The 13,356-nt window shown below is 37.4% G+C and overlaps 1 protein-coding gene across 1 annotated transcript in view; it reads left to right on the plus strand.

The window, feature by feature from the left end:
* Window positions 1-10,165: 10,165 nt before the first annotated feature.
* The window catches only part of LOC127161112 (uncharacterized), a 34,624-nt gene continuing 31,433 nt past the window's right edge, over window positions 10,166-13,356 (plus strand). Inside the window, exons 1-2 of the mRNA XM_051103770.1 lie at window positions 10,166-10,378; window positions 11,093-11,434. Of these exons, the coding sequence (XP_050959727.1) occupies window positions 10,327-10,378; window positions 11,093-11,434 (394 nt within the window). The 5' untranslated portion in view covers window positions 10,166-10,326. The remainder of the gene's footprint in view (window positions 10,379-11,092; window positions 11,435-13,356) is intronic.

Here is a 13,356-nt window from a genome sequence, read left to right on the forward strand (position 1 = left end):
GTGGAGCAGGTCTTGTTGGTTGCGCCTTACTGGCCCACCCGGACCTGGTTTGCCGACCCCATGTTCCTCGCGACAGCCCCTCCCTGGAAGATTCCCCTGAGGAAGGACCTTCTTTCTCAGGGGATGGGCACAATCCGGCACCTGCGTCCCGACCCCTGGAACCTCCATGTGTGGCTTCTGGACGGGACTCGGCAGACCTCACTGGCCTTCCCCAGGCCGTGATTAATACCATCACTCAGGCTATAGCCCCCTCTACCAGGCAGGCCTATGCCCTGAAGTGGGGTCTGTTCGCTGATTGGTGTTCCTCCTGCCGGGAGGACCCACAGAGATGCTCGGTCGGTGTGGTGCTTTCCTTCCTTCAAGATAAGTTGGAGCGGAGGCTGTCCCCCTCCACTTTAAAAATATACGTGGCGGCCATCGCTGCATACCATGATGCGGTCGATGGCCTGTCCCTCGGGAAGCATCACCTGATCGTCAGGTTCCTAGAGTTGCTAGGAGGCTAAATCCCCCTCGCTCGCACCTCATCCCCTCTTGGGGCCTCTCCGTTGTGCTATTAGGTCTTCGGAGGGCCCCCTGTGAGCCGCTTGCATCAGTCGAGCTAAAACTCTGTCTTAAAGACATCGCTCCTGATCGTGCTCACGTCCATCAAGAGGGTGGGGGACCTGCACGCCTTCTCTGTCAGCGAGTCATGCCTTGTGTTCGGTCCGGCTGATTCTCACGTGACCTTGAGACCCCGGCCTGGTTATGTGCCCAAGGTTCCCACCACTCCCTTTAGGGATCAGGTGGTGAGCCTGCAAGTTCTGCCCCCGGAGGAGGCAGACCCGGCCTTAAGTTGCTGTGTCCCGTTCATGCCTTGCACACTAACGTGGGCCGCACCCGGAGCTTCAGACGCTCTGAGCAGCTCTTTGTTTGCTTTGGGGGGCAGCAGAAGGGGAATGCTGCCTCTAAGCAGAGGTTGGCTCATTGGGTGGTTGATGCCATCACCCTGGCGTACCAGTGTCAGGGTGAGCTGTGCCCCCTGGGAGTCGAGCCCACTCCACGGAGTGTCGTCTCGTCTTGGGCGTTGGCGCACGGCGCCTCTCTAGCAGACATCTGTAGAGCTGCTGGCTGGGCGATACCAAACACCTTGCGAGACTTTCTGTCTCCGTGTGGAGCCTATCTCCTCCCGTGTGTTAAGGTAACATCAGGTAAATTGCGGGAGGATGGCTCGGTGTCGGCTTGCTGCGCCATTCCTTTGGGTCCGTGCACTTTCTCCCAGTTGTTCCCTAGGTGAACTCTGGGTCCTCCTTGCCCCCACAGTTCAGATTAAGGCGGTGTTTTCTGACTGTGTCCGGTAGGGGGTTCCTTCACCCCTCCCGGTCGTGGCATCTCCTCGGTCCATGGATTCTTCCATGTTTCCCTACCATTTTTCCTGTCTTCCACATGACCTCCTGGTCATCGTCTCCACACCCCCAAGGGTTGCTTCAGATACCTGGCATCCCTGGTGGGCCCGTTATCTGGCTTACAGGGCGTTTGGAAGGTTACGTGTTGAGATCCATCTGTCCTGACACGCTTGCCTGTTGGCATTTGGATCTTAATCACGTAACGCAGTTCAGAATTGTGGCGTTTTCCAGAGGGGACCCCAAATACGTCAGTTATGACGTAACGTCGTAGAGAACGACTGAAGGGGAACGTCTCGGTTACATCTGTAACCCTCGTTCCCTGAAGGAGGGAACGGAGATGTTACGTCCTCTTGCCACATTTCTGGAGTGCGCTGGGGGGCTTGAGTTCGGTTCAGCTCCTCAGCTTAAATCTGAATGAGTGGATGCACGCCGCCATCTTATATACCCGTATGTACGGGGGGAGTGGCTTGGCATGCAAAATCCACTCGCCAATTTTCATTGGCCTTTTCCAGTTAACTCAGAGGTGATTGGCCTCCCAAGGGAGACCCCAAATACGTCAGTTATGACGTAACGTCTCCGTTCCCTCCTTCAGGGAACGAGGGTTACAGATGTAACGAGATGATTTTAGTTGACTAACTATCATAAGATTTTAGTAGACTTAATCTACAGTAGATTTAGCTGACTAAAATCTAATGGATTTAGTTACAGTGTAATCCATTTATTAAACATTTTTCTAAAATTACCAAACTCTCTAAAATTACCAAACTGTTCAATAATAATTTTTGATTATTATTTAGAATTTTGAGGGGATTTTATGACAATATGCAGTATTTTATATATATATATATATATATATAATTATTTTTTATTATTTTTCAAAAATCATACTTTTCACATTAAAACAGAGTGAACGCATTTAAAATCCTTTTTTTAAGTGAGAATTGTGCCATTTGGTGTCATTAAAAGATAAAAACTTGTGTAATGTCATGTAAGGTCCTGTATTACTTCCTATTATACCTATGTACAGAGGTTTTGAATTACCATTGTTTTTTGACATATTTCATTAGGTTTTGCTTTTAGATATACATTTAGACATTTTAAAAGACTACTTTTGGTTGGATAATTATAAGGTTGCATTATGATTACGAACATCAAACGTTACAATTTTGTCAGAAAGGGAACAAATGGGAAGCATTACTGTTAGTCAGATATCAGGAACATCTGCTAAAATAAGAGCAAAAACAACAATTATCAAACAGTAAATTGAAGAAAGAGGTTAAAAAAATCTAAATAACCATAAATAAATATAATTGTGTGTGCATGTGCATGTGGGTGTCTATTTTGCACTCTTGATATTTTAGAGTGTCACCCCTTGATTGTTGTGCACTTTTTTTCTGCATAGTGGCTGATTTGTAGTTGGAACCACCAAAAGATTCTCAGTTTTTGTAGTTTTTTGTATTATCCATTCATTTCCTATGTCATCATTTTTGACCATGAAGGAGCCAAGTGTGATTTTTTTTTTTTTTTTGTGACAATTTAACATATCCAAATCATGTTCATGATTCTTCTTTGTCTAAGCAAAGTCTGACCTTTCTGTCCTAATTAAATAATTAAAAATCAAGGCATGATAAGATTTTATTTTGGTAAAATAAGTGTAATCTAGAGGCCTTTGCCTTTCATATAAGCCACTTCTGATTCCAAATGATCAACTACAAGTCAAGTTATTATTTGTTGTTCCTACAACTTGGATAGGCGACAAGACTTTTGTCAGGGAGTGTATATATATATATATATATGTGTGTGTGTGTGTGTGTGTGTGTGTGTGTGCGTGTATGAATATAATAGGCTATTTGTTTATTTAAATAATATAACCATGGTTAATTTTACATAACGTTTCACAGTTACAGTAATTGTGTAAACAGAAATCAGAAAGAAGGGGGGAAAAAAAACAGAAACTGCACTTTGCATGTCCCAGCCAGGTTCATCACTGTTGATGCGGTTACCTTAAACATTTCTGATGTGGTTTGTGCATATTTGCAGCGCGTTTCTTTATTTGTTTGTGTTGTGAGTATTTGCAGTGCGTTTCTGTTTTCGCAGCGTCTTTCTGTGTTTGGTTGTGTTGTGAGTATTTGCAGCACATGCACTGTTTCTTAATTTTCAGGTGTAAAAAACCTGTTTGAATTGATTTTGTCAGCTTGAAACCGAACTAACCACAAAATTGTCCAGCTAGCTTCATGTCTCCTAGAAGTTAAAATGTGACAGAAATTAAATGTTAGCTGACATATGCAGCCTCCAACAAAATGAGCACATTCTTTTCAGAAGATTTTGTTTATCACTGACTGTTGCCCCAGATGTTTTTAAACGTTAGAAACGTACCTGATGCTGTTTTAGCTGCTATACAAAAAAAAACACCAGATGGCGCGATCAGTTATAATTATAGGTCTGCAATTATAAAACTGATGCCCAAAGTAGAAAGGAGTAAATATCAAACAAGGCATTAAAATAGATTATCAGTCCATTTCTAGCTACAATATCTTTCTTTATCATTACAGATTCAGGTCTGTGTTTGTGTTGCTGTTGTTATTTACTCTCATCGCAATGTATTTTTAGCAGTTCATCGTCATTTATTTTATAGCGCACTGTATCGGGCAAAATGTGATTTTCTGCTTTGGACACTAGAGAGCAATGATGTGCTTGTGCGGCATTTGCCAATATCTGCAGTTAAAAGAGCAGTAAATGACAGACAGAGGAGCAGCATGAAAAGCAGAATCAATATTTAATGTGGTGTTACGATATAAATATAATACTTCAGTTTATAATTGCTGAATGCCACTATTACAGTAATACAGAGCAACAAATGCTAAACATCACAATAAAAACAAAACAGACAAAACGGTGAATAAATGTGTTATTGCCCTGCGTGAGCTGTAGCATTAATTCCTGTAGATGTGGTATTCAATCATCGCTTTTTGGGGACGTTTTCATACACAGCATCCTTTGATTTCTGCAAGAAAACATAAATTCAGTCAGTAACATGCTGATTTAATATATAAAATGAATAACCTGCTTTGATTTCTAAATTTCGAATTCTGAATATCATTTAAAACAAGGATCTTGAGCTACAGAACATGCTAACATGGCACAGCTGAAGAAAATCAATCATCCAGTTTATCACATGACTTTTCATCAAATCATCAAACAGATAAAGTTCTGAATGTTTGTCTGCTTTCACACAAAAGCAGCAGCAAGATATTTGTTGCAGCACATCTACAAATCAGCCAAAGCTGCCTTTCACCTCAAGATGATCATGAACCGCAGAGCAAATGCAGCTCGAAACCAGACTTCAGCACAGGTAACATGGGTTAACAACTACTGCCCAGCTTTCTTTTCAATAATAGTATAAAACTGACATTTTATGTGTTTGTACATGGTTTGTAAATCAATCATTATACACTTTCATTGTATGCAGATATGCATTGAATATGAATGACCACTAAGGCTGTCAGATAACACTCAGAATAAAACATTTAGGATGAACTGGCACAATAATGTAGGTCTGAAAGGAGGTCTTTTCTATTTGCTGATATGTTTTGATTTGATTTGATTTTTTTTGAAAGTGGGGCAAAGTGAATACATTAAGTGTAAACAATACAAAAAAAAAAAAAAAGCTTAAACTGTCCTTTTTGATCTTCTCCTTATCTACAGAGGGCAATATTGCTGACAGTTGGGTTGATGGATCACCCGCGTCTGTTCACTGCCTGCCAACTTCAATCAGACTGACTGCAACAAAACAGTCAAGAATGATCTTTCCTTTTTCTGTGTTGTTGATTTACACAGTGCTGAATCAGTTCTGTCTTCGTCATCTGTCTGAACTGCATCACAATAATACAGACTGTTAAAACAACAAAGCTTGCAGTCATATATATAAATGTGTATATCCAACGCTATCTCACGACCAATATGTATTTTATGAGGTGGCTAAAATTCTTGCAATTTCGCATGACCTCACTCGCACAAATTTGTACGATTTCAGTGACGGGTAGGTTTAGGGGTGGGGTTAGGTGTAGGCCATTCGTACAAATTCATACATATTGTGCAACGAGTGAGGTCGTATGAATTCGTACGAAATAGCCATAAAATATGTACAAATTGACGTCATGAATTAACAATTCTGCTTCAGATGAATTATTTTCAGTTAACAATTGTTCTCCTGACCTGTTGTTCGGCATTCACTGCAGATGCAGCACATCATGACTGCAGCTACAATCAACAGAGATCCAGCAGTAAAAATCAACACCATGTAAAATAAAGTTTGGCCCTGATCTGTAATGGACAGAATGAGTCATGAGTGCAACTTAATTTATCAGTCTGATATCCAATAAATAAACCCTATATCAGCACTGACATACCTAAACATGGCCGACAAAGTTCACTGATGTCCAAATGTTGAGTCTGGTTGCTGATGGGATTGTTGATCACACAGCTATAGGTGTTATTATCTGTATATTCCACCTCCAGAGGTAGAGAGAGACTGATGCTGAGATCAGACACACTGATGCTGGACAATAAACTGTTTCCTTTGTACCAGGAGAGACTCACATCACTCACATTCACCACTGAACACAACAATGAACAATTCTGCTGATGAAGATGATGAATGATTTTGTGAAGAATCTCTGGTAATGTTAGGTGTGGACAGAGGAGCTGGAAATTGAGAGAATAAACAAATATGGGTAAGTCTAGTCTTATTTTCTGAGAAGTGTGTTAAAACTATAAAATGGTTCAGCATTTCAGAATTCCTTTCTGTGTTTAATTATGTCTAATTTTACAAATTTGTTATAAAACAAAGTTCTTTCAAGAAAATAAGGTTTTTATCAATTATAAGCTTGTTTCTGCTTTTAAATCCTTAAAAAATTGACCTCATTGACATCTGCTGTAAGTACCTGAATGCAACCTTATTATTTTTGTTGTAATCTGTCAGTTAAGCTTAACTTGTATTAAACACAAAATAGGAGAAATGCACTTCCAGAACAAAAATTGACAGATAATGTACTCACCCCTTGTCATCCAAGATGTTAATGTCTTTCTTTCTTCAGTTGTAAGGAAATTATTTTTTTTTGTTGAAAACATTTCAGGATTTTTTTTTTTTTCCCATTTTTTAGTGGACTTTTACAGTGTATGGTAACTTCCAAAATGTAGTTTAAATGCAGCTTCAAAGGGCTCTAAATGATCCCAGCCGAGGAAGAAATGTCTTATCTAGCAAAACAATCGGTTATTTTCATAAAAATAATACAATTTATATACTTTTTAATGTCAAACGCTTGTCTTGTCTCGCTCTGAACTGTTTTTTTCTGGTTCATGACAGTTAGGGTATGTCGAAAAATTCCCATCTCATGTTCTCCCTCAATATCAAAATCGTCCCATGTAATTGTTTTACCTTTTTTGTTAAGGGTGTTTGATCTTCTTTGCATGTTCACTTTGCAAAGACTGGGTGGGTACTTCTGCAGCGATGTAGGATGATTTTGAAATGATTTTTGAAGTTGAGGGAGAAAATACAATTGGTGTTTTTCAAAATACCCGAACTGTCTTGAACCAGAATACACAGAGTTCAGGGAGAGCAAAACAAGAAAAGTGTTTGAGATTAAAAACTATTGTATTTTTTTTAATGAAAATAATTGATCTTTTAGCTAGATAAGACTCTCCTTCATTGGCTGAGATCATTTACAATCGCATTTGGGATCGTTTGAAGTCACATTTAAACTGCATTTTGGATGTTCAAAGTTATCAGTCAATTATATGGAGAAAAATCCTGAAATGTTTCTCTCAAAAAACATAATTTCTTTACAGCTGAAGAAAGAAAGACATGAACATCTTGGATGACAAGGGGGTGAGTACACTGTACATTTGTACATTTCTTTTCTGGAAGTGGAATCTCCTTTAATGTTCAAATAACAAGAATATCTGAAGGACAGAAGAAATGATCTCCACTCACCATAAACTGAAACACTGAAGGTTTTTTTCAACCGTTTTGCTCCATTTATCAGTAGTTTATAAACTCCAGCATGTTCATTTGTGATGTTCATGATGGTCAGAGATCCAGTTTGTTTGTCCAGTTTCAGTCCGTCTCTGAATCTCCCATCAGGACCATCAAATGTGGAGAAGATCCCAGCGGCTTTGCTGATTTCAGCTATCAGGGACTTTTCTGCTCCAAATTTCCACTGTATGTCTTCATTGTTATGTATTTTAGTAACATTAGAGTTTAGAGTGATTGATTCTCCTTCCGTCACTGACACTGACTTTCCAAACACAGCTGGAGAACAAGAAGCTGAAAACAGTTTGTAACATTTAGCAGCAGCACAGACCCAAAACAAAATGAAAGGTACAAGTTTAATTCTGTTGGACACTTTTAACAGTTTCATATTTTTAGATGTGGCTCATTGAAGTGGATCTCACAATAATGACTGTTTGATTTGATTTATTTGGGAAAAAAAGGCAAAATCCTCTCATTTGAACAGTAGCAGCAGCTCTATTTCTCTAAAACTGAAAGAAATTAGGCTGTAAAATAAATGTATAACTTACCAATCAGACTCCACCAACACAAACAGAGCAAAACAAACATGCAAACATTTTCTAAGACTATCTGCTGAAAACACACAATCTGATGTGACTCCTCCCCCAACAGAGTTTGACCACCCTACTAGTGCACACACACTTTCTCCTTGTGTGTGTGGTTCTGCCTCTTAAGGCTTTAACTTAACAGTTGAATATGTTCTTTAATACATGGAAAGCATGTTTTTTAATATTAACAATACATTGATAACTTCAGAAAGGTTTCTGATTGTGTTAAATATTTAAAAAGTGGAATATAGTGTAATATTGGTTAGTCTAAATTCAGTGATAAATCTAATGGATTTTAAATGGTTTCTAATCATTTAGGTTTTGCAAAATGACAAAGGCAGTCTGCCATCTCACATCGCAAGTCTTACAGAGGTGTGATTCTAGCAGCGCAACATCTAAGTCAAACAAACCTGCTGCGGTCGTTTTTCTTCAGAAGCATGGTTTGATCAGTTATATATATAAAAATAGCTTTTGCAGGAAAATGGCCATTTGTTTGATGTTTGTTAAACATGTAGGTGAAAACCTTCTTCCTGTCCTGCTGTTATGAACCTCACAGTCACCATCTAACTACACTGAAAATCTTTATGTTTACATAAAATGAATACATATAAAATGATCAAAAGATTTCATATCTTGATTCTGTTGAAGTTTTGGTAATTTACTTCAGTGTCGGGTGACGAGGAAATATGCAGTAAGATTTCTTTTAGCAAATTTATCCCCCCCCCCATTTAATTGTATAAATTTAATTCTTCCTGTTATGATTGATAATGCACTTTGTATTCATTTAACAATACACTGTAAAAAAAAAAAAAAAAAAAAAAAATTGTTGAGTCAGCTTAAAATAATTTGTTTCCCTGCTGCCTTAAAATTTTGAGTTCAGTCAACTAAAATAAGTTTAGTCAACTTGAAATGTTAAGTTGTACTAAGTAACAACTTAGATATTTGAGTTGAATCAACTTAAAATGTTAAGGCAGCTGGGTTACTTACCCATCTGTTAAGTTTAGCAAACACAAATATCTAAGTTGTTACTTAGTACAACTTAACATTTCATGTTGAATAAACTTTTTTTGAGTTGACTGAACTCAAAATTTTAAGGCAGTTCCAATACATTAACATTTCAAGTTACGGTATGTTTAACTAATATGGGGTAATGTGAAGTAATCAGCAATTGTAGGATTTATTCATGCTTTTTTATGCCAGGTTGGAGTTAAGCACAGATTTTCTGTCATGGCCCCTGAATTAGCCTTGGCCACCTCATCTATAATCTCTAGCTCTGCCACTAATGACCACTAGATGGTAGCAAAGGATCATTCATTGTCTTATATACCATTTCCACTTATTTATTTATTTACTTATGTATTATTACTTTACTTTTTTGCCTTCCTGATGGATACCTGCTATTTCTGAATTCTGCCTTCAGTTGTGACCAGTGGAACATGTTCAGTGTCATATACAGAAGAAAGCAGTAATATAATTGACAAACTACAGAAGAATAGTGAACAACATTTAACATTAAGCCAGGGGTGAGGAACCTTGATCCTGGAGGGCCGGTGTCCTTGCATAGTTTAGCTCCAACCCCGAAAAAATAAATAAATAAATAAATAAATAAATAAAATACCTATCTGTATCCTGAAGACCTTGATTAGCTTGTTCAGGTGTGTTTGAGCTGGAGCTAAACTCTGCAGGGACAGTGGCCTTCGAGGATCAACGTTCACCAGCCCTGCATTAAGTTTTTGAACCTAGTATGAGGTAGTCTGTTAATACGATTCCTAAAAGTGATGGTTTTATTCAGAGAATATAAGTTATTATTATTATTGTTGTTGTTGTTGTTGTTGTTGTTGTTGTTATTATCATCATCATTATTATTTCTCTTCTCTGTGCTGTCGGGACTTGGTCTGTAGATGGAAGAGCTGAACACGCAGCAACATTAAAAGCTCTGATAAGAGTTCTGTTAAGAAGAAAACGTCGAATAAGCGAAACGTCACAAAACGGGTTGTGGCTAGAAGGGATACAGCTCCGACCCGACAATGAAATAAATTGTTCTACCTATTAGATTTTTTTTTTTTTTTAACGTCTACACCTATCCCAACCCTAAATGTAGCCCTTACTATAATACAAAAACAGTATTATTGTTGTACACTGTGACAAAATAACGTAGCCTTAACCCACAAAACGTCATACGTCATCGTATTAAAGTTTGTAGGGAGATTCCCAAACTGTTACTTTCTGTTTATATAGTGCAATACGGCCTAATGTCGCTGTTAATGCAGGGCAACGACAGATTACTTTTACTTAATCTGCGTTTAGCTTTTGGCAAACATTGACGATGACCCCTGTGTTTATTTTTCTCTTTTTGTTGGTGCCTTTACGCGCGGATGGTAAGACATTTATACTGTCTTTTTTCGGTCAATAATACAAGCGAACGGGACGCCGTTTTGTTTAGTATAACCTCTTTTCAGCTTTGAATTCGACAAAAATAATTCTTCGTACTTATACTGACTATTGTAAGACATTTTATTTGGTACAGTCTATCTCTCTTTGGGCGTGACGGTTTTAGTCATCCTTTGATATAGAGGCATAAATAAACATTATGGATTTGACAATGGGGCGTTAGTAAAAAAAAAAAAAAAAAAATGGCTAAGAGTACATGGCCTCATACTATAAAAAAGGGGGTCAGTACATAGAAGCAAAACTAATCATTGTATTGTACCTTGAATACAATGAGAGTCGCATTGGTGAGGAAAAAAAATGCCAAATTATTATAAATTTAAATGAATTAAGATTAAAAAGCATTACTTAAAAATAACAATATTTTGTATTAAACAAAAAACAAAACAAAACATGATTTGCAGAAAACAGCACAATATATTGAAGTGTTATTATAAGTAATATTCATCTGTTAGTATTCTTGGGTTGTATGATGTTTATTAAGTGTAAGTTCATCCATGAGACTCATGTATGTTTGTCTGATGAGTGAATGTTAAATTCTTCTGCTATTTGTTTGCATGTGTTACATTATGAATCCAAACATATTTTCTCTCTCTCACTTATTAATTGTGTTTTTAATTGTATTATTTTTTATCTTTTGGTAGTTAGAGTGCCAGTGTTTGTGAAGGAGGGAGATTCAGTCACTCTACACACTAATGATACATCAGACCAACAAAAGAGATATTTTCAACGTATTACCTGGCATTTTAATTACAATCTCATAGCTTTAATTCATGGATATTTTCCTCACAATGAAAATGACAGTAGGATCTGTACAGATGTTCAGTGTAAAGATCGTGATGAGAGATTCAGAGACAGACTGAAGCTGGATCATCAGACCGGATCTCTGACAATCAGAGACATCAGAACCACAGACTCTGGACTTTATTATATAGATGGCTTCGGGTTTAACAGACTTCAAAAGACCTTCATTGTTGCTGTTAATGGTGAGTCATTATGTTTGAAAGCAAGTCTTGTACATTTTGATAACATTATTAATGTGTTTAGTGATATATTTTTTTTACATTGACATTCAGAGGTGTCTCTCTCTCTCTCTCTCTCTCTCTCTCTCTTTCTGTATCTTAATTCACATATATACAGTGTAAAGGTCATTTCCTCAAAAACACATGAACTTTTTACCCTCTGGTTGTGTTCGGGACAAATTGACCCGGAAAATATTTTCTTTTTCCTGAAAATACTAGTTAACTGAAGTCTTACTGACTTTGTTCACACAGGGTATAAGTACTTCTCAGAATTTTTTTCTAATTTTCGTAATTTTTTGTGGGTTTTATTTCACCTAATCACACTTGTGGTGTTCCCGGTCAAAAATGACCGGACTCCTTATGCTATATTATCACTAAAGATTGGATTTGTTCTTTTTGTCAACTTGTTTTCTTTCATTTAGGACTGGTTTTGTGTTTCTATTTGCATCTGATTAATCATAGGCCTCATTTTTACAAAAGTAGGCACCTAATTTTTTTTGAAAAAAAAAAAAAAAAAATTAAAAATAATTTTCAAAATATGAGATTAAAAAAATGAAAATTTGCACTATTTCTCACACCAGTGTGCTTTAATGTTTAATCAAGAAGTTTGCTTTTAAATGTTTTTTTACAAAATTGCACAAAGTCACACTTGTCAAAAATGGCCAGCCATTGAAAGTGAATGGGGAAGATCACAAGGATCTTTATTTTGAAATGATTTTATTTTCTGAAAAGGGGCACAAAGTAACACTTATGTTGTTCTTGTTAAATCTGACCATCGTGACATACAAGAAAGAACACACCAAGATTATTTACATTATAACGTTTCATGGAACAACAAACCAAAACTGTTATATTTCAGTTATATACATCCTGCACACTGACACTGTCAAACTGAGACAATATCATGCAACAACAAGCTGAAGCTCTCTCTGTGCTAAAGCATTTATTTGTAAACTTTCTTCTACTCTGTGAGAACATGAAAGCCTCAAAACCTAAGCTAAAGATAAGGCAGTTTGAGTGTGTGAGACATCTATCATAGAGAGTTATCATAAAAGCATATGGCATGAAGTTCAAAGTAGGATGTAATAAGTATAATACTCACAATATTGTGTGTGTGTGTGTGTGTGTGTGTGTGTGTGAGATAACGCGAGCATGCATGCATGCATCTATACATGCACAGGTCCAAGGGCTTTACAGTGGGGTAAAAAAGTATTTAGTCAGCCACCAATTGTGCAAGTTCTCCCACTTAAAAAGATGAGAGGCCTGTAATTTTCATCATAGGTATACCTCAGCTATGAGTGACAAAATGAGAAGAAAGAAAAAAAAAAAAAAAAAAAAATCCACACATTGTCTGATTTTTAAAGAATTTATTTGCAAATTATGATGGAAAATAAGTATTTGGTCAATAACAAAAGTTCATCTTAATACTTCGTTATATACCCTTTGCTGGCAATGACAGAGGTCAAACGTTTTCTGTAAGTCTTCACAAGATTTTCACACACTGTTGCTGGTATTTTGGTCCATTCCTGATTTCTTCACACCAAGCTGCTTACCTATTGCAGATTCAGTCTTCCCAGCCTGGTGCAGGTCTCCAATTTTGTTTCTGGTGTCCTTTGACAGCTCTCTGGTCTTGGTTATAGTGGAGTTTGGAGTGTGACTGTTCGAGGTTGTGGACAGGTGTCTTTTATACTGATAACGAGTTCAAACAGGTGCCATTAATACAGGTGACGAGTGGAGGACAGAGGAGCCTCTTACAGAAGAAGTTACAGGTCTGTGAGAGCCAGAAATCTTGCTTGTTTGTAGGTGACCAAATACTTATTTTCCACCATAATTTGCAAATAAATTCTTTAAAAATCAGACAATGTGATTTTCTGGATTTTTTTTCT

Source organism: Labeo rohita, unplaced genomic scaffold (genome assembly GCF_022985175.1).
Source record: "Labeo rohita strain BAU-BD-2019 unplaced genomic scaffold, IGBB_LRoh.1.0 scaffold_551, whole genome shotgun sequence".
Lineage (NCBI taxonomy): Eukaryota > Metazoa > Chordata > Actinopteri > Cypriniformes > Cyprinidae > Labeo > Labeo rohita.